The sequence below is a fragment of the Monopterus albus genome, unplaced genomic scaffold, assembly GCF_001952655.1.
Source record: "Monopterus albus unplaced genomic scaffold, M_albus_1.0 scaffold121.1, whole genome shotgun sequence".
Lineage (NCBI taxonomy): Eukaryota > Metazoa > Chordata > Actinopteri > Synbranchiformes > Synbranchidae > Monopterus > Monopterus albus.
The window spans coordinates 1,385,786-1,412,985 of record NW_018128001.1 but is presented as its reverse complement, the minus strand read 5'-3'; the positions used below and the strand labels follow the sequence as shown (position 1 = coordinate 1,412,985).

At 46.3% G+C, this 27,200-nt stretch overlaps 1 protein-coding gene across 6 annotated transcripts in view; it reads right to left on the bottom strand.

The window, feature by feature from the left end:
• The window catches only part of grm7 (glutamate metabotropic receptor 7), a 226,561-nt gene that overhangs the window by 37,405 nt on the left and 161,956 nt on the right, over window positions 1-27,200 (bottom strand). For all 6 annotated transcript variants that reach the window (XM_020612156.1, XM_020612157.1, XM_020612153.1 and 3 more), the window contains exon 7: window positions 13,980-14,119. In XM_020612156.1, the coding sequence (XP_020467812.1) occupies window positions 13,980-14,119 (140 nt within the window). The remainder of the gene's footprint in view (window positions 1-13,979; window positions 14,120-27,200) is intronic.

Sequence of the window (27,200 nt, the reverse complement as noted above, 5' to 3'; positions counted from 1 at the left end):
ACCTCGGCCATAGCTCACAGGCATGTGAATACACTACCCCACTTAGCATATACAAGTCACGTAAGAAACAAGCCTCGCTACACAGTGATGAGTGGCAGAGCGGTGCCTGGTTATAGATCGACTCAGGGCTTCACAGAAACAGCCAACTAAACCATTAAACCCACTTCAGGGAGCCACACTGCTGCATTTGGTGACTGGTTTCCTTCTCAGGAAACATGAGGCTCATCTCTTTTTCAACAGACACCTGTTGTTCTGAGCTGCGTGAGAAGCTGGGAGTAGTGTCAACAGAGCAGTGACTCCTCCTTCAGATTCTGTGCACAGTGACTCGTTCTCAGCCTGTGGAGCTGGTTGTTGGAAACAGACATCCCCCCGTGTTTCCTGAGGAGGAAACCTGCCCCAAACCTGGGGTTTAGTAGCTGGTGGACAACAGTGGAGGTCTACAGCACAGAGCAATAAGCTGGACCAGGGTCTGGACTCACACACATGACGGGGAGGACATCACGTTCACTGGGGCTGCTGGTCTCTGGACGGGGTTGGGGGGGAATCACACAGAGACATAATAACCATGTGGTTAGGGAGCGATGGTCATTTTTAAAGGAACTGATGTCCCAGTACACCGAGAAGCAGAATTTCAATTGCCCTTCTTATTTGAAAGATACAATACAAAGCTCCTTCTGACCGGAATAACCTTCCTGTTTGTTTGAGATCCCTAACCTCCTACCGCGGCCATTAAATGGTTTTTACAATTCAGTTACTTTGTATTTTAGTTGAGGCCTAGGGGTGTGGGAGGGATGGATTTGTTTTGTTGTTTTGTGTTTGTGTATCTTGTCTTTGGGACCCCCTCAAAATGAGATGCTACATCTCAAGGGGTCATCCCTTCATTAAATTCAAAGTCAAAATGTAGACGTGCAGATACTGTGTACTGGTGAGTACCGGCCCATTTCGAGCACAGAGGAGTGAAGGATTAGGAAAGCTAAAAAACAGAAAGATGAAGGAGCAGGTTGTGTTTGAGCCGTATTCTGCGGAGGAGGGGAGAAAGAAGAAGGGGTGACCGTTCTCTGTGTACACAGCCTCCTCCTCATCTCCTTCTCTGGTTCTGTTGGCCTCTCTTTACTTCGGCTCCTGTGGTTTTCTTATCAGCCCTGGGCAGACCTTTGCTCCCCGCCCGCCTCTGCTCTGCTCAGATGTCGATAAACCGTCCACCCACCCTGGTTTCACTATAGGCTGTGGTCAGGGGAGCACTAAAAACCAACCTCACATTAGCTTCTCTCTGAATAGATCTGCTGTAAAGTGTCCACAGGAGGAAACAGAAAAGCAAATGTGTGCTGTGTCTGCAGACACTGGGGAAGGAACAGCTTCTCTTTCACATCTGTTTCACTGCATTTGTGTCACAACGACATCCTGACACACATTTCTCTGCCTCATCCTCTTCATGCTCCCTTTTTTCTTGCAGTATTATCCACGGGTCTCAGTTTGCGACTCAGCCTGTAAAATTCAATAATTAATCAACAATACCAAGAGTCTTCCCTGGGATTGCATTTAATCAGAAGGGGCTGTGTTTGGTGCATGTGGGCAGATCCTTTCCATCCGCAGACCGGTAGCTGGGAGCACTCCTTAGCTTCCCCCTCTTCCTCTGCAGCAGTTCATTATCCAGCCTTTAGGGGGCCCCGGTCCCTGAGCTTGTCCTAAAATGCTCTGAAGAAATAGTAATGGGATGTAGGCGCCATTGCCATGGATACAACACAGGATCACTGGCCCACTGCTTCTCTTTCCTTCCTGCTCTGTGCTTCGATCCTGATGCTGCAGCTTCAGCAGCCAGCTTTTAAAAACATGGCTTCCGTCTTCTCTGGATTATCCACACGCCATGGTAGCAAACAGCAGCTTCACTGGTTCCAGTCTTCCCCCTCTGTCCTCTAATTACTTGTTTCTTTTCATTCACTGATCAAAGATTCTTTTTTTTTACACAGAAGTAACACAACAGGGCTACTGGCATGGATGTATTCATGGAGAACTGCATACATTGCTAGACGGCACCTTTTCATTCCTGTGAAAGTTGATCTGGTGCGTAATCTGTCATGCTTCCAGATTCGAACCATAAAAATTACACTTCCGTGTATTTGAGGCCACAGTGCATGTGCACTTGTGTTGAGCCAAATCTCCCACCGGCCAAGGCGGGGGGACGTCCTATTGGCTCCACATATGCACAAAATGGATAAAATAAATATACTCTATGGCTAAACAAGACTTTTCAAATGATACTGGACCAAATGAATCAAATTTTGATAAAAAAGATGTTTCATGGAGTTTGAGACTTAAAAAAACAACTCCGCATCTACTGGATGGATGTTCAGTTTGGTACAGACGTCCACGGTGTCTAGGAGACTGATCGAACAAACTCTGCTGATCCTCTGATTGATCCTTTTTTTATTTTTAATCAGTGATTATTCCAAAATCACTTGTGGATCAAGGCTCTTATTTTGGTGGGTACAGAGGGTTATTTCCTGTGTTATTTCTGTGTGTTTCACCTAAAAATCAGACGCCTTCCTACACAGAGGCATGTTCTGTGTTGCAACAGGAAGTACTGCAACTACACTTCTCGTAAGTTTTAGTCTTGTGAGTTTTAGCTCCTGTTTTTGTACAAACTTTGTTCTTCTTTCTTCTTTCTTCTCCATAGCTACAGTTGCCGTTGCCAACTTGGTCAATAATAATAAGAAGAAGCTTTATTTTATTGTGACATGGGCCGCCATCATGAGCAACTTGGGGGGGTTCAGTGTCTTGCCCAAGGACACTTTGACATGTGGACTGCAGGCACCAAGATTTGACTCTTCAACCTCCCAGTTGGGAGACGACTGCTCTACCCACCGCACCACTGTCGCCCAATAACTGCCTTAAAGACACAATGCTGAGTCTGACCCGCTACACAACAACCTGCAAAACTATTCCCATCAGCCTCCGCTGACTTGCGTTGACCGCTAAACATGTTAACTTGCCAAGTTAAGATGCTGAACTTGGGACCCTAACCTCAGCTGCTGCTCACCTGGCTGGAGAACTGTTTTTTCCTTACATGCTTCTGACAGTGTTTCTGCTGTTCCAAATCACTCCTGCCCTCAAACCAAAGCAGAGGAGACAGAGTTCCTCTGTAAATGTTCCAGTTCAGTGCGACTCTCCGCCTTTGTGTTCAGCCTTACACACTGTAGTCATCCACTGTGTGTAATGACTCTATTGATTATAAAAGTCGTCAAAACTCAAGCCTCTCTCAGCTGAGGCAGCCAAGATCTCACCACCATACAGGCACAAACGCACACACACACACACAGTCTAGTTTCCTTCCTTCATTAATGTGTGACACAGTCATTAACTCTGTGACTGTGGATCATGATTAAATTGATTAATTGAATGGAAAGGGAAATAAGTCCCTGGGACCCTGTGAGGCTGTGTGCTGCTGAATGTACACAGTTAGCAGATTAGTGACAGGAACTGAATGAGAAACAGAAAGAAAAACAGAAGCATCACTGAGGCGTCTGCATCAGCTTGCACTCCAAATGTTTCGATGCCGTACGACTGCATTTATATGACACATCCACAGAGCGGAAGCAGCTTCTCCCAACAGTGTGTCATGTTTGGATGAAGTGTGAGAGCGGCATTCAGTTTGCTCTGGGGGGGTGGGGGGGGGGGGGGGGGGGGGGTAGACTGTAGAAGAACAACTAATGATATCAGAAAACAAGAGCAGAAGAGACCAAACCCATCCAAAGACATGGGGGGGTGATTCTCTGGATTGGTTCAACAGGACAGCTCCACTGTCTTATCACTACTCCTGTACAGTATGTGTGAGCCCACTTCCTGCTACGTGGACCTTTGACTTCCACTTCTGCAAGTTTTCATTAGGATTTAGTTCATTAGAATATGGGAAGAGATGTGATCAGACACACACGTCTACACAAAGGATTTCCAGAACTGTCTGTTGCTAATGTCTTTGCAGGAATATCCACGAGGAACAGGAAGCAGAGACATCGTGACATTATAATGCACCACATCATCTTCGAATGATCCACTGTCAGCTGTGCTAGTGACGTGGCGACGACGGCCTGAGGCTTGGTCCACCACCGTGGTAGAGATGAGACATCTTGACTACTGAAGTGTTGCCCAGATGGGACAGACTCCCACCGACTCTGGTCAACATTTTAATTATCCCAATATTTTGGGTTTATAACCAAACACCTGCTATCAACACCATGGCTGCCATGTTGGCACAGGGGAGCCTTCTAACACCTGTGCATATGAAGGCTGTGGACTTCTTAGATGACCTGCTGTGCCGCGGGATTATTGTAAAGGAAATAATGAGGACACTGTGTGCGAGGTGGGAGGGAGCACAGTGATTCCCAGCACAGGTGAGAAGCTGGCTGCCTTTGTTCTCGGCTGCTGAATAAATCTGAATAGAACAGTTCTAACCCCGGTTCAAAGAGAAGTTACAGCTGGGAAACAACAAGGAAATCCTAATAATTATATTCCTTTCCGCTGCACAACAGTGCAGTGCTATTTCTATGCACATACTGTATATGTATGCATCCACTGTCGAGAAGAGACAGTGAAAACAGAGTAAACAGCTCCTGGTGAACGGATCTTTGAAGCAAACGGGTCACCTGCTTTTCATATGTATGAGGACAGAGGCTCAGGCTGATGCTGTGCTAACCGACTGGGAAAGAGCCACAACCAAAGTGCTGGACATGTTCAGACTGTGGCAGTCAGTGGTGTGAGCTGGTAAAACAGCTGCTGAACATGACTCTCCGTTGTGCCTCGGTGGTTCAGTGAACTCACATGCATGCAGAAGAATACACAGTGCTACAGAACTGTTTAGAACAGACTGAGCTCATATCTATGGGATGCTTTTTGTGTCAATGTATTTATTTGGTTGCTTAATCATCCGAGATGATCACTATGTAATATTTATACAGTCACAGGGGACGTGCAGGCAGAGACACAAAGACAAAGATCTGTCGAGTTGTGCACCTGAGAGATATTAACATCCCATCAACGTAATGCAAGAGAAAAACATCTCTAATCAACATTCATGTACTCATCAGTGCACAGCAGAGTGTGCAACATTATTCAGAGTAGGAACATAACTGTTCTCCACATACAGCATTTTAAAAACCCACCTAGGCCTAAGTTGACAACATCACTGAAGCCTGAACTCCACGTTCTAGGAGCTCCATCTACACTGAGCTTTTGAAGACCTGGGGTGGAGCTGAAGACTGGTTTCAGAGTAGTGAACAGAGCTAATACACTGAAACAACAGGAAAACCAAAACAACATCTGCACAACCCCAGGTTTTCTGTGTGGCTCCTAAAATTCACACAAACCTGATAAAGCCTTTGCAGTGTGGCGAGGACTCCACCCAGCGATACTGCAGTCACTAACAGTATGTAGGTGTTATGGTAGCCCCCCTCACCAGGAGGGTGAGGGAGGACTGAGGTTGGACTCAAGTTTGCAGACCCAGGTGCTAGGGGGAAAAAACATGACGGTAGCAGGTAAATAAAAAGAACACAGAGTATCAAAAATATGTAGTGTAGTGTAAATTAGCGTAGCTCGTAGGTAGTGTGGTAGAGTCAAGCCAAAACGCACAGTGTCTGTCAGAGTAGCATTCTACCAACATGTATGTTACGCGGTACATAGTTAATGTTCCCGCGACGACAGAGCGTCTGCCAGAGGTATAAGTAAGGAGAAGGTAATCCTTGGGATGCACCCCAGCTATGCGCCTCAACAAACCAGTCGCTAATTACTGGAATGCAACACAGCTGAGGTGCAGAGCCCACAGGATAGAGAGAGCAGAGGAGAGAAAGACGGAGGAGAGGCAGCGGCCCTGACAGTAGGCCTTAGATAGAGCTGAAGCATGTGTCATTGCCAGTAACGTTTTCTTCAGATGAACTCATATCAACACGTGATTTCACATTAGTGTCTAAAATGACTGCAGTGCATGGTGCTATGGTATCTCTGTGCTGAAGCACAGTAGGTCCAGATGAAGTGAGCCGAGTTCTCAGTGCCTGCTTCTGTGTGTGGCCGTTACTGAAGCCCAGACAGCTGATACAGTCATTATCTCCTGGTCGGGATGTCGTCTGAGAGAGAAGATGTGTCTGTGGATAATAGTGTGGATGAGCTGTCACACCAGCAATGAGGAATGATGGAGCAACATTTGTTTGTTTCTGTGCCGGATTTTCTCAGCTGACTGGTCTGAAGCAGCATCATTAAGGCTCCTGGCTGCTCCTGGTCCGGCTCAGTGCTGAGGGCAACCTCCACCCGATCGAGATCTCTCCACCACCTACCTCATCACACAGCGAGGAGGGCAGACAAGGACTGCTCTCGCAGAGATCAAGGTCGCATTTCATTACTCCTAATTAGGCTGAGCACCCATTAAAATCTCTGCTCTCCATCTCTCTCTGGCTTTCAGACACGAAAGACAAGCAGCAGCAGATTTCGGAGCCATTACAGATAACACTGTGGGAGAGGAGCGGCTCTGTCTTTTCTCACGGCGCTGCTGGGTCAGATTCACCTTCAGTCGTCAAGTGCGTTCCACTGGAGACTCTGCTCCCCTTTGCAAACTGGCTTTGAGACTTCTGGTCTCAAAAGCATGAACCTGAAGACAGAGAGGCTGCTTTCAGCAGCCACACACCACTTGAAATGCTTTTTAAGAAAAATGGAACTTTAAATGAATAAGATTTTTTGTAACGGTATGAATAATGGAATGTGTTGCCTGTTCTGCACAGAGATGAGATGTGCAGCCTTATGTCTAAATATACCGCTTCACTTTCCCACGCAAAACAGACGCACACACAAAATGCAGCATCCTCATTTTCTAAATGTGTGTGCTTTTGTGTATTTTCACACCGAGGGTTATGTGTTTTCGTATCTAGTGCCTATGTGCATGAATACATACTGTATGTACTGTACATGTGTGTGAGCTTGTGTATTTTCTATGACGTTAAAAGATGAAAAGCTAACTAAGAAAACATCTACAGACTGGAACTGATATGAATCCAGTTAAATCCATAACAGAATGTACTATAAAACCAATTACCTATATTTGAAATCTGGTACTTTTCCTACACAACTAAAAATGGTAAAGGTGATACCAATTTCACAGATTAAATAACTTTATCAATAAATATGACCTATTACCTGCAAATCTATGTGGATTCAGGAAAAACAGATCAACTTCAATGGCATTACTAGATTTTACAGAAACTATATCAGAGGCAATTGAAAAAAGGAAAATATATTATAGGAGTAGTTACTGATCTAAAAAACACACTGACACTATGGCTTCCTGTTAGAGGATGGATGTGATATTAGAGAGGTCACACTTTCCTGGGTTAAAAGTTATATACATAACAGATTATAGTATGTTCACTTAAATAGTTATTTGGCAGATAAGTTAAAAATTACATGGGGTGCCTCAGGGTTCGGTTTTGGGTCCATTGTTGTTTATTTTATATATATATAGATGAAGTTTGTAACGTTTCGAGTGCAATGGAAAGTATTTTGTTGATACAACCTTGTTTTGCTCAGGCTCAAGTCTTAAAAAGCTTTTGGAAATTACACATAAGGAACTGATAGCTTTAAAGAAATGGTTTGACGGGGATAAATTATCTAGAGAACATCATTTGTGGAAATCAAAAAAGACATTTACATAGAAGTCGTATTTCGTAAGTCGTAAGTTTCCATTCACCAAAGTGATCAGACACAACCAAAAGCTCCCTGTTTAGAAAAAGACTGTGATTCAGGTCAATGTTTCCCAGAAGCTGAACAACGGCCTCCTGTCACCTGCTGTTTGTCAGCATGACAGCACCCACCCATCACGTGCTTCTCTTCAACTGCAGCTGATAGGCTGCCAAACGTGCACCAAGAAACATGTGTGCTCTTAGAAAGGCAGGGCTCCAGTGTCCCTCCCCTTTGTTGTGCAGTTTCCCTGACACTTTCATTTTCCATCTTTCACACTGTGAACACACAGCCAGGCCTCGGCGTGCTGGCCCACAAGTTCAACACATTTCTCTCCATTTCGGTCTGTTTCTTCATCTCTTGGCACTTTCTCATTGTCTGCTTTGTGGCATTTGCTTTCAGTGACCTTCCTGAGGTCCCGTGGTGACAGCGCCATCACAGAGCGAGGACAGACGGCGGGGAGACGGGGCCGGAGCCAAACACGATTCCTTCTGTCTGTGTCTGGCTTCTCTGGTCTCTGTCAGAAAAGACGTCGTCAGAGAGTGACAAGGCCAACGTCTGGCCGTCCTGTCCTGCGCTGCGACGGCCTGTTTATTTTCACAGAGACGCTCAGAGGGGAAATATTTCTTTGGTGGGACTGATAACAAGACCTCTGAATCAGAACAAAGAAGCAGCTGCTCAGTGATTTTATCTAAAACAAAAGGCCTGGGAACCACTGGTTGAATCTTTTGTTTCAGACAAACCTGAAAACAGTCCTTTTTCAAATCTTCCGCTGTCAAACAAATAAGTTTTATCCAGCCGACGACTTTAAGGTATCGTGGATTTGACAGATGCAACATAAAGGTTTAATTTCACACTGATTTGGGCAGAAACACTGGTCTGAAAAACATGTTGTAGGTTAAATCTTCATTTGTGAAGTAACAGTAGCTATAGCTGTCTGGTTCATGACCAGGCGAGCAGAAGTATGAAGTAGCATAGAATGAAAGTACTCAAGTAAAGAATGGAGTACCTCAAATTTGTACTATGTCCAGAATTTAAGTAAATGTACCAGTGCATGTGTGGCATTTGGGGCCACAGGAACCGGGGGCCGACACATGCAGAAAGTCCACCACAGCCATGTGGAGGACCCTCTGGTCCACCAAGTGTCCTGTAGCATGCAGAGTCAGTCTGAACCCGAACCCTGTGAACAGACCAGCTGCTGGGCTAATAAACACAGGGTTGGTTGAAGGGAAAACAAACGTGATAAACAGAATTAATGTCAAATGGGGCTGGGATGAGATGGGGCCTCCAGCCTGAGGAGGGTGAAAAATACCTGCTTCCCCAATCTGAAGACTTTGGGACGATTCATCATGTTAACAAAGGACTGAGCTGATGATGTGCATTACTGCTGATATAAAATCTTTCCATTCCACATGATTTTGTCCTGAACGCTTCGGAGGATTCGTGCAGCACGGAGCAGATGTCTGTCTGGAGAAGGACCCTGGTTTCTACTGGACCACTGAAGCCTGTGCTGTGTTCCCACTGATCCATGACCACAGTTTTCTGTTGCCTAGGGTTGCAGCAGTATCCCAGTTTCACAGTATACTATGGTAGGAAAACCAATGGTTATCATACCATTCACGTTTGCTTTTTTACCAGTATTCAAGAAAAACACAATGCGTGTGCACCTTTCTGCCTGTCAGACTCCACGACGGGTGCCACACGTGCACATGCAGCAGACAAATGGCAGAGACAATGAAGCTGATTTTACCACGCTCCATCCACCAATAAAGAAATTAGAACCAACAGTGCAGGATTAGTTTGGCTATCTCAGAAACGAGCACCATCTCTCCATACAGGTCAGAGCATGTGATAAACCGTGTGGGCAAACGTCAACCATGAAATCTCAACTCTCAACTCAGCTTTATTTATATAGTGCTTTACCACAGCACAGCTGACCAAAGTGCTTAACATACCACACAAATCTAAAATCATCACATAAAAAACTATAAACAATAAAACATACACTATAACACTACAGACAGAGTCTCATTCCTGGCCAAACGCCAATGAGTACAAGTAGGTCTTCAAATAAGACTTAAAAGTAGACAGCGAGGGGGCCTGCCTTATATAAAAAGGCAAAGCATTCCACAGGTTTGGACCTACCACAGCGAAGGCTCTACCCCCCTAGTTTTCTGCCTTGCCCTCGGTGCCTCCAGAAGAAGCTGATCAGCTGATCTAAGGCACCGCAACAGATTATACGGACGCAAAAGTTCACTGTCACTGTCTGTTTAACCTCTGACCTACAACAGGACTCACACTGGTCCCAATCTGACCCCCCGAAGGGCACACACAAGCTTTACTGGCTCACATAGTTGTGTGTGTAAATGATGGTACAGGCAGGATGAGTCTGGCTCCGCTGTCGCACACCTACAACTATTTTGATACAAACAATTATTACTTATAAAATGACAGCATTACATTGTGTTATTATAACTTGACTACAGCGCTACATGTTCAATGGACAAGGTCATGGGGTCAAAGAAAGACATCATTGTGTTATTATAACTTGACTACAGCACTACGTACAATAGGTGGAGGACAGACGAAGGTCAGAGCAGAGGGGGGAGCAGGTGGAGGTGGTGTTGACAGAGCTCATGGTAGTGATGAGAAAAATCCAGTGAAACACATACTTGAGGATTTATCACCAGAAATTCCAGCTGCAACCTTTTGAGAGTCGATGGTCCCACCAAGCAGGACCATTGTCTGGTTTCCTTTACACTGCCCACACAATGCGTCACCATCACTGCTCTGTGTTTCTACACACTGATCTTTAATTCATGTTTCTGGTCCCACCACAACCTCCCTCCTGTAAATCCATCTGCACTGGATGCCAAAGGCCAAGAAGTTATCCCCCAAAAACCGATGTCACAAACAGTGAGACCTCGGCAAACCCAGAAGATCATGTAGTCGGCCTCTGTCAGCATGTCCCCATGTATACACGTGACCCACCCTGAACATAATGTATGTGCACTGAGGAGAGAGACACACACATTGCCAACTCTCACTGCAGGTGTGTGGGGTAGAACCTGCCTCAGATCCTGCCTGAAACTTCTCCAGAACCTAGATTCATTCAGAAATCTGTAGCAGCACCTCTAAAAATGACCAGGTGTTCCCACAGGTGGATAATCTATGCACAGACTGTGAAGCGTCTGTAAACTCTAGAATGCTGCTGAACATGCAACAATATCAGTTTCCAGAAAAACTGGATGTGATTTGTCCTGAGTCCTCCACTGCAGTTAATAACGGGGCCCTGGGTGGATTCTAGCAGTGCAGTGAAAGAGCTGTCCTGCTGCAGATTATGGCCACATAAGCCCTCAGACTGAAACGCAGGCTGACTGGCCCATTAAGCCACAGCTAAGCCAGCAGGGAGCTAAAGATGGGGCAGAAACAAAATGCTGCTGACTTCATCTTTCTAATCTGGAAATGTGTGTTTCTGTGGGTTTCCAGGACTGTACGCTTGCACGAGTCATTTGAATGACTCTGTTCCACATGATATAACAAGACATGTAGGTCAGATCACACACATTAGGATAATTCATCCTTACATGACACGACGTCTCCCAGGGCTGGGGTTTTCTTTTTCTCTGGCTCCGTTAGCAGCAGCTAGTTCAAACAAAGGTTACTAATCCTCTAAGTACGCAGATTATTCTTCTGTGCCTTCATCTCAACTGTCTGAGAAAACCACAACATGCACTAAATCACATTAGTCTGACTGTCACACTTGAACCTATAGTTTCAGTAATAGCTGCGCTGTGAGGTGGAGAGCAACACACAGCACCAAAAACACACAAAGGAATTATGAGGATAGAGGAAAGGAACCAATAATGGGAGGCCTAATAGCAGCAGCTCTGCCACATCTGGCGCACCAGGGGCTATCGAGGTGAATTATTTAGTGTTGTGAAGAAGCCGAGACGTGGTCCTGCATGCAGAAGCACAGGAGGAGCTACAGTGCAGGAAAACAAGCCTGCTCTCTGCTACAGCAACTAAACATGATCCAGCTCTGCTGCATGGGCTTGTCGACAGCTGTGCACCTACAGATGTGGCTTTAAACAGGGAACTGAAACATCATCTTAATGTGTGTGATGACTGGACACTTCAGATAAAGGATCTGAGGAAAGGATGTCTCATCTTGTTAATAATGTTTCCTTGAGTCCTCTCTCCTCATGTGTTTTCTTTGCATGTTTTCCTTTCCTCTTATGTGGGTGGGACTAAAGCTCTTAGAAGATTCCAGGTTCAGCCATTTCTGTGTCAGCTGGGATTGGCTCCAGCCCCCTGCGACCCTATTGAGGAAAAGGTGGTGTAGATAATGGAAGGATGAATGGGAAAGAATGGTGCTTATAAGACCACTTCTCTTCCTGCTCTGACTTTGATCTCTGCTCTCCCTGTTCACCACGTTCCTTCAGTGTGGTCCGTCACACTGGGCCACATCAAACAGCCTAATAATAAATCTGCTAACCTCTCACACCATCAGATAATCTGCTCTGACTCTCAGTCCAGCCCAGGCTCTAATTAGAACCCAGATGGTGAGGACGGGCAGATCTGGTGTAAATTGGCTTCAAAATCCTGTGGCGTGTCCCAGCCTGAGTCTGATAAGAGCACAGCTCAGGGCAGAGGAGATGCAACCGGCAGCCTTTCACTGGGACTCATTAACGTAGGTGGATGCAAATTTTTTAAATCTTCTTTGCACTCAGGGAAGATTAGCTGGCTGTGGGGCTCTCCTTCAGCACTGCACTTATCAGGACACAAGATCTCATGCAGTTAACACAAGTAAAGACCAACCTCATTAGACTCTCGCTATCGACCTTGAAGCTGGCGTCACACTGCACGGTGACACGAGGAGCGCACCTGGGGACTCCCCCCCACGCTCGCCCCTCCGTCCTTGCTCCCCTACTCTTAATCCTCCTTCCTCACTCTCACCCCTCCTCCACCCTCTGAATGCTCCAGTCTCTTAAAGATGTTTCAGGGGAGAGGAGGAGGTGGACTGTACCAAGATGTCTGCTTTTACTTCAATATCAGTCTGTTTATTGATTGATCCGCTGATCTAATCAGGCTGTAAAAGGTCCAGACTGTTTTACACAGTAGTAATGTTACTGACAGACTCTGGGGAAACAGGAATGACTGCACCAACTCCACCAAGGCCTATTCCTAAAATAAAAACACACAGAAGCACATGTTTAATCTGAATCATGAATGAATTATGAAAACTTCATGTGCTTCTGCTGGGATTAGCTATGACCGTGTTGTGACAATATGATAGTTCAACCCAGCCTCCCAGAAATGACAACTGATCTGCAACAGCAAATACGCTGAGGAGGAAACGTGATCATGGCTTTATCACACTCAGAGGCCGTGTGTGTCTCCAGTGAATGAAGCTCTACAGGTGGCTGAGCTGGTGTAGAAAACCCACAACTGTCACACCACAGACCAGAGTCCAGTCCACAGCTGAGTCAGTAGTACGGCATCAGTCGGAGTGCGACGCAGCGTTACTGTCATTATCTGTATCTGGTCATTGCACAAACATTTCAGTATTCACATACACACTGGGAGTGGGTGCAGCTTACTGCACATCTCAGGATGCTGGACACTGTGCATAGTGCTTCACGTTCTGCACCTGGATATGTTGTACTGCTGTTTATTCTCTTCATATGTACAAGCTGCCAACAGAACACACAAAATAATATTTGTAACACAATATACCAACCACGTACCTGAACACATAAAGCCTGAGCTAACGTATCAGCCGAATCTGACTCCAGATGCTTTTCAGATTTGTTCTGGGCACATTACCTGGTCATGTACGGTGTTCTCACTGTGGCCGTTGTGATGCTGTAGTCTGGTCTTTAAGGAGTTCATGGTTTGCTGTGTGATTTTCATGGGCTCTGCTACCATCACCTCGGCCTCACCACAGACTCCTCATTAAAACTGATGGAAACATTTAGTCTGTACATTCACTGGCAAACTGCAAAGTGTCCTCAGGTTCTGTGCCCTCATCTCACGCCCAGCTCACAACAGCACAGCGACTGGTTCCACACTGGGACAGAATGAGGATTCTCCCACTCCCACTGTGTTTTGATGATTTAAGTGCGCTGTAGTTTATTCGTTGACTTTATTTTGTAAGTTTCTGTTTATCTGTGTTTTGCTCTTATTTTGTGGATGGGAAATACTTTTGTAATTTTTGTTTTTAAAGGTGCTATACAAATAAAAACTGCTTTGCTTTGACTCACGTTGAGCTGCAGCGTCTCTGTCCACTGCCCGATCACCCGGTAGCCCGGCCCGCTGACGTTGTTCCACTGGTACTGAAACAGATCATAGCGTCCAGGGGCGTCACCGTTACGGTTGAATGTCACTGACGTACCAGCACTTCCTGTGGAGGACAGTCAGTCAACACATCAGTAACTATCACCCAGACACAGTGCCTCTTAGTCCCTCCCAGTGAGCTGCCATGTAGCTGCTACCTGCAGCTCAGGACACAGGTTTCCAGCCACATACAGTGAGAGCTCACGAGCTACTTGTCATATTGATTGAGTGGGATTAGTCTACTAACAATAAAGTAGGTTAAAGAACTTGCACTGCTCAGCGACTGATTCAAGTTAATGAGGAACTTCAGAAGAAAGAGGTCACTGCTCAGTTTCACAGATACTCACAACCTAATCATTAGCTACTCACTGATTAATACAGGATCTCTGAGGCTGTTCTCTGGTGACACATCCTCCATTCACAGTGGAAAGTAACTACAACCCCAAATCAGAAGAAGTCAGGGCGGTGTGTAAAGTCTAAATTAAAACTGTAAACAGTGATGTGTAAATCATCTGTGTCCTGTCTCACATTGAAAACAACACAGCAGCATGTTATATGATGTGACACATCAACTTTATTCCTAGTTCAGTATAAACACTGACTTCAATCCTGATGCTGCAACACGTTCTAACAAAAGTCAGGACAGTGAAGCGTTCACCACGGTGTGATGCTGCCGTTCCTCTTCAGGACACAACAAGACGTTTAGGGACTGAGGACACCAAGTGATTCAGTGTGTCAGGTGTTATTTTGTCCCCTTCTTCCTGTAAACAAGTCTTAAGGTGTCCAACAGTCCTGGGTCTTTGTTGACATTTACATTTCAAACTGTGCCACACTTTCTCTACTGAGGACGAGTCGGGACTGCAGGCAGGCTGGTCCAGCACTCGGCCCCTTTTCCTCCACAGCCAGGCCTTGGTAATGTGGCAGTGTGAGGTTTACATTGTCTTGTTGAAATCTGCATGTGGGTCCCTGGATGTTGTCTTGAAGGCAGCAGATGTTGCCCCAACATCTCTCTGTGTTTCTTAGCATTAGTGGAGCCATCACAGAAGAGGAAGTGACCTTTGTCCAGGGCACCGACACAACCCCAGACCATGACAGACCCTGGCTTTTGGACTTGTTGCTGCTAACAGTCTGGATGGTCCTGAGCACACGGTGTCCATTCCTTCCATAAAGGGATCGGAGAGCTCAGTAAAAGTGATGAGGTGTCATTTTGAATTGGCAAAGCAAAATAAGAATCAAAAATAAACCAATTATCTCTAAAAACCACTGGATTAGTTGGGTTTAGTGTCACATGGCTGAAAACATGAGATGCGTAGTTCTCACCAGATACACTGCTGCAGATTAAACTGCCCACAGCACATAAAGCAGTTAAAATGACAGCAACAACAACTACAGCGGTAATCGATGTACCCATTACTGCAGCAGTAATATTCTTCCAGAACCTCATAATACACCAACAGGGCCATGTTTCTGCAGGTGTAGTACTTTTACTGTGTATACTTGCATGCAGGTGAATGCTTGTTCCAGCACTGGTGCAAAGTCTTATTAATTTAACCTGACCATTCCAGCCTATAGTAGAGCAGGAGGCCCAGGACACTGCCTCCCTGCCCTCTGCGGCACTGGGGGGGACCCCTTGAAGACGCTACGCTAAAAAAATTCATGAAGCCTCTTGGATGAGAGGTGAAATGTCAAGACCAGTAGTGAGGAGAACAGACATGGTGAAAAACGAGTGAGAGCCATGAAGGCCTGATGGACAGAGGGCACAGAGGTCAGCTCAGGCCAGACTGTCCTGGCAGGACTCTGTCGCTTACTGCAGCTCCTTGATTAATATTTGTCTTTCTCTTCTTCAAGTTGGAGCCTCCTGCATAGCTACACATGGAACTGTTTCACAGCTTTTCCCCTGAATATGTGGCCATGCTTCCCATTCATCACTGTCACACTTGTGTTTTCAAAGCTCTTCCTTCTTCTAATGAGCTCTTTCTTTTTACATGTTAATGTGACACGAAGCCACAGTCTGTCTAATGATTTGTGCTAAGAAATCAGCAGACATGCATCTCGTTTCTGTGTGCATGCTGCATTATTCATCCACGCGAGTGAGTCTGTGGCTCGATGCTAGCGTGTTTGCTGGGATGACATGTCAGCCAAATGCACTTAGCATTTTCATCCTGGGCTGACTGAGAAGGCTGCTTTAACACACCACCAGATAATATGGGAATGAACTGTGTCTGTGAGCAGAGACTTCACCTGGGCTGATCCTGTTGAGCTGGTTTTAATTAATACACTAACTGTCTCAGCCAGGAGGAACACTCACATGCAGTATTTCAAGCTTCTGCCATTTCCACTGAAGAGAAACAGGTGGAAACACAGTTAGTGTCTTTGCTAAAGACACTTTGAGTTGAGGCTAAAACCAGCAACCCCTTACTTACAGGGCCTCAACTGTCTCACAAAAACACACGGACAGAGACTTGGCCAGCACCGCTGTGACACCGGATGCTACCGGAAGTCTTTCCTGCCAACTGCCTTAACACTGTACGGAGAATCTCCTGTGTGCTGGCAGAGGGATCTCCTCGTACGAACACATCCCGCTGTGCTGCTGGCCACGTCTTGTTTCTCCTGGAGCAGGGACACAACAGTGGAAGCTAACTAGCCTGGCATGCTAACGGCAGGAACTTCTGAAGAACAGATAAACACAATTAAACTCATTTCTTACACCTTTACTCTTTGCTCTCCAAACTATTTCCATACGGGGACTCGTTCGTGTGTGAGCTCTACTGACCTGCTGTGCACAAAGTTGAGGGAAATACCACTTTTTTATTTCACAGAAAGCTATAAAAATCCCAGAATTCTCAGAGATTGTAGGTACACATGCACACTGTAGTCACATAGTCATTTTACTAGCTGCTAAAGAAACCTGACTAAATGTCTCCATCCACATAAAATATTCAAATCCTCAAATCTGCTCCAGGACCACAGCCCAATTATCTTCCAAGAAGTGGAGCCTGTCTTTGGATTCACAGGTTTGAATATGAAAGAAGCAAACTGGTTCAGGTGTCAGTCTGAGCCCACTTGCCCAGCGCAGGCTGTTGAGGAGGTGAGGCACACCCTGCTCTCAGTCTGTGCTCACAGAGGCACATCCTTCACTACGAATACGACTCAGATTTCCACAATGCAGAGCGACATTCATCCCAGCATCCATCAGGAACTTAAACTGCTGCAGTCAAACTCAGTCAGAGTGGACAACTACAGGGTCACAGGGAACATGGCGGCATGGCCCACAGTGCAGTACAGGGCATATGTGTTTATTTATTTATTTATTCCTCCTGTGGCCCAGTAGGCTCTCAAAGTTGTACTGGTTTTATCACTGTGACTATTCTACTGTGTGTACAGGGGTGGATTTAGTGATAAGGGGGCCCCCAGGCAAACCCAACCTTGGGGGCCCCCCTTTGCTCTATTTTCACTGATTTCTCATTAGAATGTTATTGGTACTAGGGACAATATTTAAATGCAAAGACACAAGCAAAAGCAAAAATAAGTAAAAAGCAAACCTTCTTTTATTCAGTAGTCACAAACAGCCATAAACCTAAAGTGGCGATGAATGGATGGTACTTTTTAGACAAATGCTTATTGCCATTAAGGGAATTCAAAGCAGGTGAAGCAGGCTACTAGACAATAGTTACATGCTACATATTTTTTGTTGTTTCCAGGCTCATGGTCATAATTTTTGTTGACAATAAATCATGGTGTCACACAGTCACTGTCAAAATGGATCACACACCAAAGAAGAAGAAGAAGCCTTGAAGTCACTCCTTTAGCTATTAGGAAACACCGGCTTTCTCTGCACATAGGACAAAGTCTGAACATCAAACTTTTTTGCACATTTCAGCACCAACTGGTCCATAAACTTTACAGAGGGCACAGTTTATGTGGACTTAGCGCTCACAGGCGTCTCCAAAATCACAACTCACCTTATGGGGACTTTTTACTTAAAATGCCCACAAAAAACAACTTGGCATGTGAGAAAGGCGAGTGTGTAACAATTAGATTAATGAAGATCAGTGTCTCAGTGTTAAGAGGAGCTGCAGTCTTGTCTGTCGCTTGCAGCTACTTGTACTGTAGGTGTCTTTCCTCTGAGTTTATTAAATAACTGTCACTGTCACACAGCAGCAGGATGGATATCCTCTCTAAAGAGAAAGCTGTTGTGCGCATTTACGCATGTGGCACAACAGTGGTAACATCGTTATAGATAATCACTAATTAACCCCAGCACAAAAACGGGATTGGGCAGGATTAGCAATGGCAAACATCATTCTATACGTTTTCACTTTACTGTCAGGGAACATTTACTCTGGAAATACTGTTCTGACATGGAAGGTTTATTACTGTGTTTTCAGTTTTGTTGTTTCAGGTCACAGTAATCGCAGTAGCGACATTAAGGTGCGCGTGGACGTGTTCCCATATGGAGCAGGGATTTACCTTGAGAACTGCTAACTGCTTTTCTCTCTGGATCTTCCAAATGTAGTTTTCTTCAGTTTCTTCCATCTTCCTCTTTGAAATCCCACTGGGATAACTGCTTTCATGTTTGTTTCGGATGTTCGGATTCTTGGTGCGTTGTCGAGTCAAAGTTTTGGCACCAGTGTGTTTACATTTGGTGCGCAGTCGCAGTGGCACGTCTTGGAATGGTCCATTTACCTGTAAAATGTGGGGCGATGATAAATGAGGTGTTGGGAGTGCATTGGGCTATGTGCGTCTCTGAATAAGGAAGTAATTTGGCATGTATTGTTTACAATGTAACAGACTGTTTAGTGTCACGTCTCCCCTGTGTGGATGTGCTGGTGCTTTGTTTATGTGTGTAGTATGCCTTATGTCCTTTGGGGCTTGCCATACTTTGGCAAAAAGGGGACATGGGGAGAGAGAGATGGGAGTGTCAGTTTTGGAGTGAGGAGTGTGAATAAAGTAACGAGAACTTCAGACCTGAAGCTTTGTCGTTTTATTATTTTATAAACATGTCTAGTTGAGCCCACGTAAATACTCGGCTACATTGGTGGCAGCGGTTTGTTTTTTTTGTTTGTTCGTGGCGACATGGTTCAGTGTCCGTTGACTGTTTAGTTAGCTAGTGTTCAAAGTTTAGTGTTAGCTCAGGATAGCGCGCGACCAACATGTGGTGCAAATCCGAGGAGGACTGCAGGGGAATTAACCGGCCTGTGAAGATAGACTTACCGGTGCCGTTCTCTGGTGATGGGAGGCAGAGTTTTCCACTCTGGGCCCGGCAGTTTGAAGTAGTGGTCGGAGCACTCTCAGAGGTTGATGGTGCTGTGTCCTGCAACTATGAACTGGCGCGAATTCTGCTGACGCGTCTCAGCGACACTGTGTTTCGATTGTGGGACAGCCTTCCTCGCACTGTTCAGGTGGACTATACTGCAATGAAAGTCAGACTGAAGGAGGCATTTGGAGAGCGACAGCTCATGGATCACTTCAGGGCTAACCTAGCAGCTCGTCCTCGGGCCTCTGGGGAAAGTTTGTAAGTGTACGCGGCAGAGATCAGCCGGCTGGTGAGAATATTGTGACAACACCCTGAGAGAGGAAAAGTTTCGTCGATTCGTTGCTGGTTTGGATCTGGCGCTCGGAGCTAAATGCAAGGAGCATGGAGCAGCGGATTGTACAAAGCTGTGGATCGGTTGGCTGCGGAAATGAAGGACATGCGAATGGAGTTGAGACACTTGAGTGACGAGAACAACATGTTAAAAAGCAGAGGGAGTCCCAGAGCTTTGGATGAGTGGGACGGCTGTCGCTCCCGGGTGCGTCAGTGTACCTGTGGGGCTCATGGATGCCAATCACATACATTTGAAAGTACTCGGAGGGTACTCACCTGTGAGACAATCAGTCCTACACTCTGACAAGCGGGCTTCAGGTACAGATAGGCGCAGTTATAAGGACTCCTACACTTCCCTGTCACCTGTGAGACGCAGCCCCAGCCCTGGTTCTCACGGATGGAGTAACTGTGGATGATTTGAGGAAGAGGGGTGTACGTTTCATGTCACCTAGCAGGGACGAGCGCCGCTTTCGGTGGGGAAACGGACTGTAACTGCTGTTGCGGTCCAAACACCATCTGTTTCATCTCAGGACCCTCAGAATGTCAGTGCTGGCAATTGTGACGCTGTGGCGAACATTGACAGTGACATGCTGATGGATGCTGACTGGGACCAGTTGGTATCATATATGAAAGGCGTGATTGATGGGGTGGAGGTTCACATGCTGTTGGACTCTGGTTCCAGTGTGTCACTTATGAGTGCGGACTTTCGTATATCAATTCCCACACTTCGCAATTGCCCACTGAGAAAAGACTATGTGTCAGCCCAAGCTGTGAATGGACAAATGGTGGATGTGCTGGGCACCATCACAGTCACTTTTCAACTGGGAGCTGGGTCATGGCAACATGTTTTTCATGTGATTAGAGAAACTACACAGACTGTGCTACTAGGTTGGGACTTTTTGCTGAAAAATCACGCTTTATTTGACCTCAACCGTGTGGAGCTTTGACTGTGGGACTTAACGGTCCCCCTGCTTACCAACAAAGACTTTGTTCCTACATGCTGCAATGTGTCACTGGCCGTGGCTGTGACTTTGCCACCTCTCAGCGAGTCGGTGGTGCCTGTACAAGTGTGTCTGCCTAATGTGGCCCAGGTTGCAAGTGACTTTGTTGGATACCTTGAACCTAATGTGCCAGAATCTTGCAGCCTGATAGTGGCTATTGGCTCACTCACTGGCTGGATTTCATAATGGACTGACTAAAGCTCAGATTTTGAATCCTACTGGACATGACATTGTACTGACCCGAAGGCTTCACCTGGGGGAGTTGTACTCAGTGGACGAGTCTGATGTGGCTGCGGTGTCTTCTACCACAGCTGCACCGCCCATTTCACTGGATGAACCACCTATTTCTGGATCGGAGAAAGCTGAGCTGTCAGCCGTGCTGTGGGACTTCCGTGACATCTTCAGCTCATCCAAGCAGAACCTTGGTAAATGTGATCTGGTGAAACATTACATCTGAACGGGTGATCAGGCCCCCATCAAACTGCGTGCACACCGTGCTTCTCCTGAGAAACGTGCAGAGATTGACAGACTGGTGGCTGATTTGCTAGCGGATGGTGTGTTCGAGGGGAGCTGCAGTCCCTGGGCCTCCCCAGTGGTGTTGATGAGAAAGAAGTGTGGCACCTGGTGTTTCTGTGTGGATTACAGGCATTTAAACAGTGTGACTATTAAAGACTCTCACCCTCTGCCACGTGTGGACGACACTCTGGATGCATTGTCTGGTGCCGTCTGATTCAGTATATTGGACTTTTCTAATGGTTACTGGCAGGTGGAGGTTGCTGAGGAGGACCATGAAAAGGCAGCTTTTACGACCAGCTTTCACGACTCGACAGGGACTTTACCAGTGGCAGTCTAGGCCGACGGGCCTCTCCAATGCCCCGGCCACATTTCAACGGTTAATGGAGCTAGTCCTCAGAGGGCTCCCGTGGCACATCTGCATGGTGTACCTTGATGACATTTTGATCTACAGTACAGTACAGACCTTTGAGGAACACCTGTCTAGCCTCAAAGAGGTTTTCTCAAGGATCCAGGCTGTGGGGTTGAGACTGAACCCGCGCAAATGTCATCTTGCTCGGGATCATGTTCTCTTCCTGGGTCATGTGGTCTCTCGACAGGGTCTTCAACCCGACCCCAAAAATACAGAGAAAGTTTTTAACTGGCCGGTTCCCCGTTCTCCTTCAGAGGTGAGAGCTTTTGTGGGACTGTGTTCTTACTACAGGCGATTTGTTAAGGACTTTTCAAACATTGCTGCTCCACTGAACCATCTCATTGGTAAAAATGTACCCTTTGACTGGTCCACTGCCTGTGATGAGTCTTTTCACCACCTGAAGCAGGTATTGTTGTCCAAGCCTGTAGTGATACTGCCTGACTTCAGCATGCCCTTTAAAGTGTACACAGATGCTTCTAACATGGCTGTTGGTGCTGTTCTCACACAGGACAGGGATGGACGTGAGCATGTTGTGTCCTATGCCAGCTGGGCTTTGAATTCCTCTCAGAAGCGTTGGTCTACATTTGATCGTGAACTGTGGGCTACTGTGTGGGTAACCAGGGAGGTCAGGCATTACACTGGACTTGCCCAATTTACCATTGTCACTGACCATCGTTCGCTTTCGGCCCTTCGGCGGATGTCCATTGAGAATGACCCGATGGGGAGACGGGCGAGGTGGTTACTGGAGCTTGACCCACTCAATTGGATTATTGTGCACAAGGAGGGACAGCGTCACATGAACGCGGATGTGCTTTCCCACCACCCTGAGACATCGGACGTGAAGATGGCAGAGGACATTGGTCCCGCATCGCTGCACGTGAATGTGGTAAGTGTTGATCATGCAACTGTTGATACGCCACGTTCTTCTGTTGTCACTGATTCTGCTGATACTGCAGTGCCAGAGAACTCACAGCACAGGCCTGGCGGCATGTCTCCCTTCTCTGCTCTGTCTCAAAGCTCAGCTGACGTCAAAACCATGCAGGATGCAGACCCTGACATCGGGACTGTTTTGGACTGGGTGTCGCGATCCCACGGGTCTCCAAGGTGGAAGTTGAAGGGGGCTTCTCTGTGGTTGCGTAGACTTTGGACTGAGTGCCACCGTCTCTCTATCATCGATGGCCTGTTATGCCGCTCAGTGAATGGCTCTCTCACTGGTAATCCTGTGGTCCCAAATTGTGGTTCCCTCTGCACTGGTCCCTAATGTTCTCCTGCAGCTACATGGTGCAACTGCCTCAGCCCATTTTTCTTCAGAGCGTGTGTGGGAGCGGGCTAGACAGTTTTGTTATTGGCCTGCTATATTCAGGGACATCAAGGAGTGGTGTGAGCGGTGTGTGGCTTGTCAGACACGCCGCCGCCCAGTGTGCGTTACTGGGTGGATCCCCGGCCGTGTGGATCCCCGGCTGTGAGAGGGTGGCTATGGACATCTTGGAGCTGCCAGTGACTTCGAAAGGCAACCGGTATGTGCTGGTTGTTCAGGACTATTTCACTAAATTTGTCAATTTGTACCCATTGCACAGTCACAGTCAGATTACCCATCAGTCAGCACAGACATTTGCACACTGTCTGTTGGAGGACTATGTTCTACTGCATGGGGTTCCTGAGACTGTACATTCCGATCAGGGTCAGCAGTTTGAGTCGGAGGTGGTGCAGACTCTCTGTCGCCTGTTGAACATAAAAAAAACTCGCACCACAGCGTACCATCCCCAATCGGATGGCATGGTGGAGCGCTTCAACAGGACTCTGATTGATCAACTGGCTAAGACTCTTTTGACTTATGGGGGGGAATGGGATGACTATGTGAAGCATGTAGCTTTTACGTACAACACCACTACTCATTCCTGTACTCGCTTTACACCATTCTTCTTGACCCATGGTCGGGAAGCACAGGTTCCCTCTGATGTACTGTTACCAACTCGTGCTCTTGATACTCAAGTTTTGGGTTCACATGCTGAGTTTGTTTCTTCATTACTGGAAAGCCTGAGTGTTGCCTTCAGTGGTGCGCGAATGCACAGTGAGATGGCTCATGATCGTCAAAAACTGTATCACGACGAGGCCTCGCATCACCGGCCTTATGAGCTGGGTGCTATGGTGTGGCTGGGCAACCCGGTTGAGAGCCGCATGAAGCTGGCACCTCATTGGAAGGGCTGTTATGCTGCTCAGTGAACGGCTCTCTCACTGGTAATCCTGTGGTCCAAATTGTTGTTCCCTCTGCACTGGTCCCTGATGTTCTTCTGCAGCTACATGGTGCACCTACCACAGCCCATTTTTCTTCGGAGCGTGTGTGGGAGCGGACTAGACAGTTTTGTTATTGGCCTGCTATGTCCAGGGACATCAAGGAGTGGTGTGAGCGGTGTGTGGCTGGTCAGAAACGCCGCAATCCTGTTCCCGCCCACCGTGCGCCGCTGGGTGGATCCCCAGCCGTACGGCCCTTTGAGAGGGTGGCTATGGACATCTTGGAGCTGCCAGTGACTTCGAAAGGCAACCGGTATGTGCTGGTTGTTCAGGACTATTTCACTAAATTTGTCAATTTGTACCCATTGCATAATCAGTCAGCACAGACGGTTGCACACTGTCTGTTTGAGGACTATGTTCTACTGCATGGGGTTCCTGAGACTGTACATTCCGATCAGGGTCGGCAGTTTGAGTTGGAGGTGGTGCAGACTCTCTGTCGCCTGTTGAACATAAATAAAACTCGCACCACAGCGTACCATCCCCAGTCAGATGGCATGGTGGAGCGCTTCAACAGGACTCTGATTGATCAACTGGCTAAGACTCTTTTGACTTATGGGGGGGAATGGGATGACTATGTGAAGCATGTAGCTTTTGCGTACAACACCACTACTCATTCCTGTACTCGCTTTACACCATTCTTCTTGACCCATGGTCGGGACACACGGGTTCCCTCTGATGTACTGTTAACAACTCGTGCTCTTGATACTCAGGTTTTGGGTTCACATGCTGAGTTTGTTTCTTCATTACTGGAGAGCCTGAGTGTTGCCTTCAGTGGTGCGCAAATGCACAGTGAGATGGCTCATGATCGTCAAAAACTGTATTACGACGAGGCCTCGTGGGGGGAATGGGATGACTATGTGAAGCATGTAGCTTTTGCGTACAACACCACTACTCATTCCTGTACTCGCTTTACACCATTCTTCTTGACCCATGGTCGGGAAGCACGGGTTCCCTCTGATGTACTGTTACCAACTCGTGCTCTTGATACTCAGGTTTTGGGTTCACATGCTGAGTTTGTTTCTTCATTACTGGAGAGCCTGAGTGTTGCCTTCAGTGGTGCGCGAATGCACAGTGAGATGGCTCATGATCGTCAAAAACTGTATCACGATGAGGCCTCGCGTCACCAGCCTTATGAGCTGGGTGCTATGGTGTGGCTGAGAAACCCGGTTGAGAGCCGCATGAAGCTGGCACCTCATTGGAAGGGACCTTACCAGATTATATAGGTCATGGACTCATGTGGTGAACTGGGACTGACTTATAGGATTGTCAATCCTTTTGATGCTAATGAGAAGGCTCAGGTGGTGCATTACGATAGGTTGAGACCTTATTTATTGCCTGTTACTCACAGCCAGCCTTTGTCTGATGTTCACAGTCAACTTTCTGTGTCAATGGAGTCTGGGGTTTCTGGTGGAGCAGGGCTGGCTTCTCCTCAGACCGGTTTGAGTGCTTTGTCTGACTCACGGTGTTCTGGTGAGTCGTTTGGGCCAAGTGTTAGTAGAACTGGGAGAGCTTGTAAACATCCTGGCCATTTGAGGGATTTTGTGATGTTTTAGTTTGACTTTGCCTCTTTGTATGGGACAGTGTTCATGTGTGTTTAATCTCCCATATGGTTCACGTTTAAGAAATCAGAGGGTGATTTTTTTTTTGTGGTGCATGTCGGGTAGTAAACAGGGACGTTTATTTGTGGGGAGGGGACATGTGTAACAGACTGTTTAGTGTTACGTCTCCCCTGTGTGGATGTGCTGGTGCTTTGTTTATGTGTGTAGTATACCTTATGTCCTTTTGTCCTTTGGGGCTTGCCATACTTTGGCAAAAAGGGGACATGGGGAGAGAGAGATGGGAGTGTAAGTTTTTGGAGTGAGGAGTGTGAATAAAGTAACGAAGACGTTCAGACCTGAAGCTTTGTCATTTTATTATTTTATACACATGTCTAGTTGAGCCCCCGTAAATACCTAATTGCCTATATTGCCTAATGGTAATGTGTGTGCCGTGTGTGTGGATGGGCCTCTATGAATGATGATAAGGGAGCATGAGAGGTGATACATGAAACCCGGTTCAAAAACAAATCTCTATAAGAGGACAGTAAAGTGCCAGCATGGATAGCTGGTGGTGGTGGAGCCGCGCTCAGCTCGGCCTGTTGCTCCTGCAGTGACCCGATGGTCACTGCAGGTCAATGCCTGGGGTCGTAGCAGCCCAAGGCAGCACTCACCGGTAGTGTTGCTTTCGTCAACAAAAATTATGACTAAATTTCGTCAACGAACCTTTATCAAGTGATGAAAACGAGACGAGACGCAACGAAAATGCTGGTCGTGTGACGATGACTATAACTAAATGTATAATGCGATATTGTTGACGAAAAAAACGAAACTAAATGTGGTTCACAAAATAAAAACTATGCCAAAAGTCTCATAACATTTCGTTTCATCTCCTTTTGGTCAACGAAAATGAAGTTATTTCATCTCGTTCAGTCGCGTTATTATTATTATTTTGCAGTATTTCTGTTTCCTGTGTCTCGCTTCAGGGGCCGCATCAGGTCGCACTGCGCAGACGCAGGTGACGTCACTTCCTTAAGCCCCACTTGCGGCATTATTTAGAAGACAACAACAAACAAAGTTAAGTCTGGTACAGAGAAAGGGACCAATGGCCAGCCAGAAGTGGAAAAGAAAACAATGTGTTGTGGAAAAAGATGGGGAGAAATGTGGCCACAAAATCACACAAAATGTGTATTGGATGTATTCTTGAGTCTATAAGGTAACAATAATATAATAAGGTAACCTTGTTTGAAATGGGTTTGGCTCAAAGAAACGTTTGGTTTCATCTATACTACTAGGTACTTATACTATATTGACTGGGTTAAATAGAATTGCATTACTAAAAAGAGACTAAAATACAATTTTCATTGACTAAAACTAGACTAAAATTTCATCAGTTTTCATCAACTAAAACTAGACTACACTAAAAAGAGTATGAATGTGACTAAAACTAATAAAAACTAAAATGACAGCTTCACACAAAGACTAGACTAAAACTAAAATTAAAACAGGCCGCCAAAAACAACTCTACTCACCGGCCTCTTGATGTAAAATGGATTTTGTTTGTCATTCGATATTTGGCTCATGTTTGTTTCAACAGGAAAGCAGGAGGAAAACAGCATAAAGTCTCAGGTAGAAGACGGGAAGTTTTACGTGCTGGGTGAATCCTTTTCTCTTTTTATCGAATATTTAATCGAGCAGAAACACAGGATTATCTCAGGAATATGATCCGTTTCTTAGAGACACCTGCTCGAAATCTTCAGGATTTACAGGCTGAAAGTAAAGAAATGCTGGGGGCTGCCGGTGTTCCT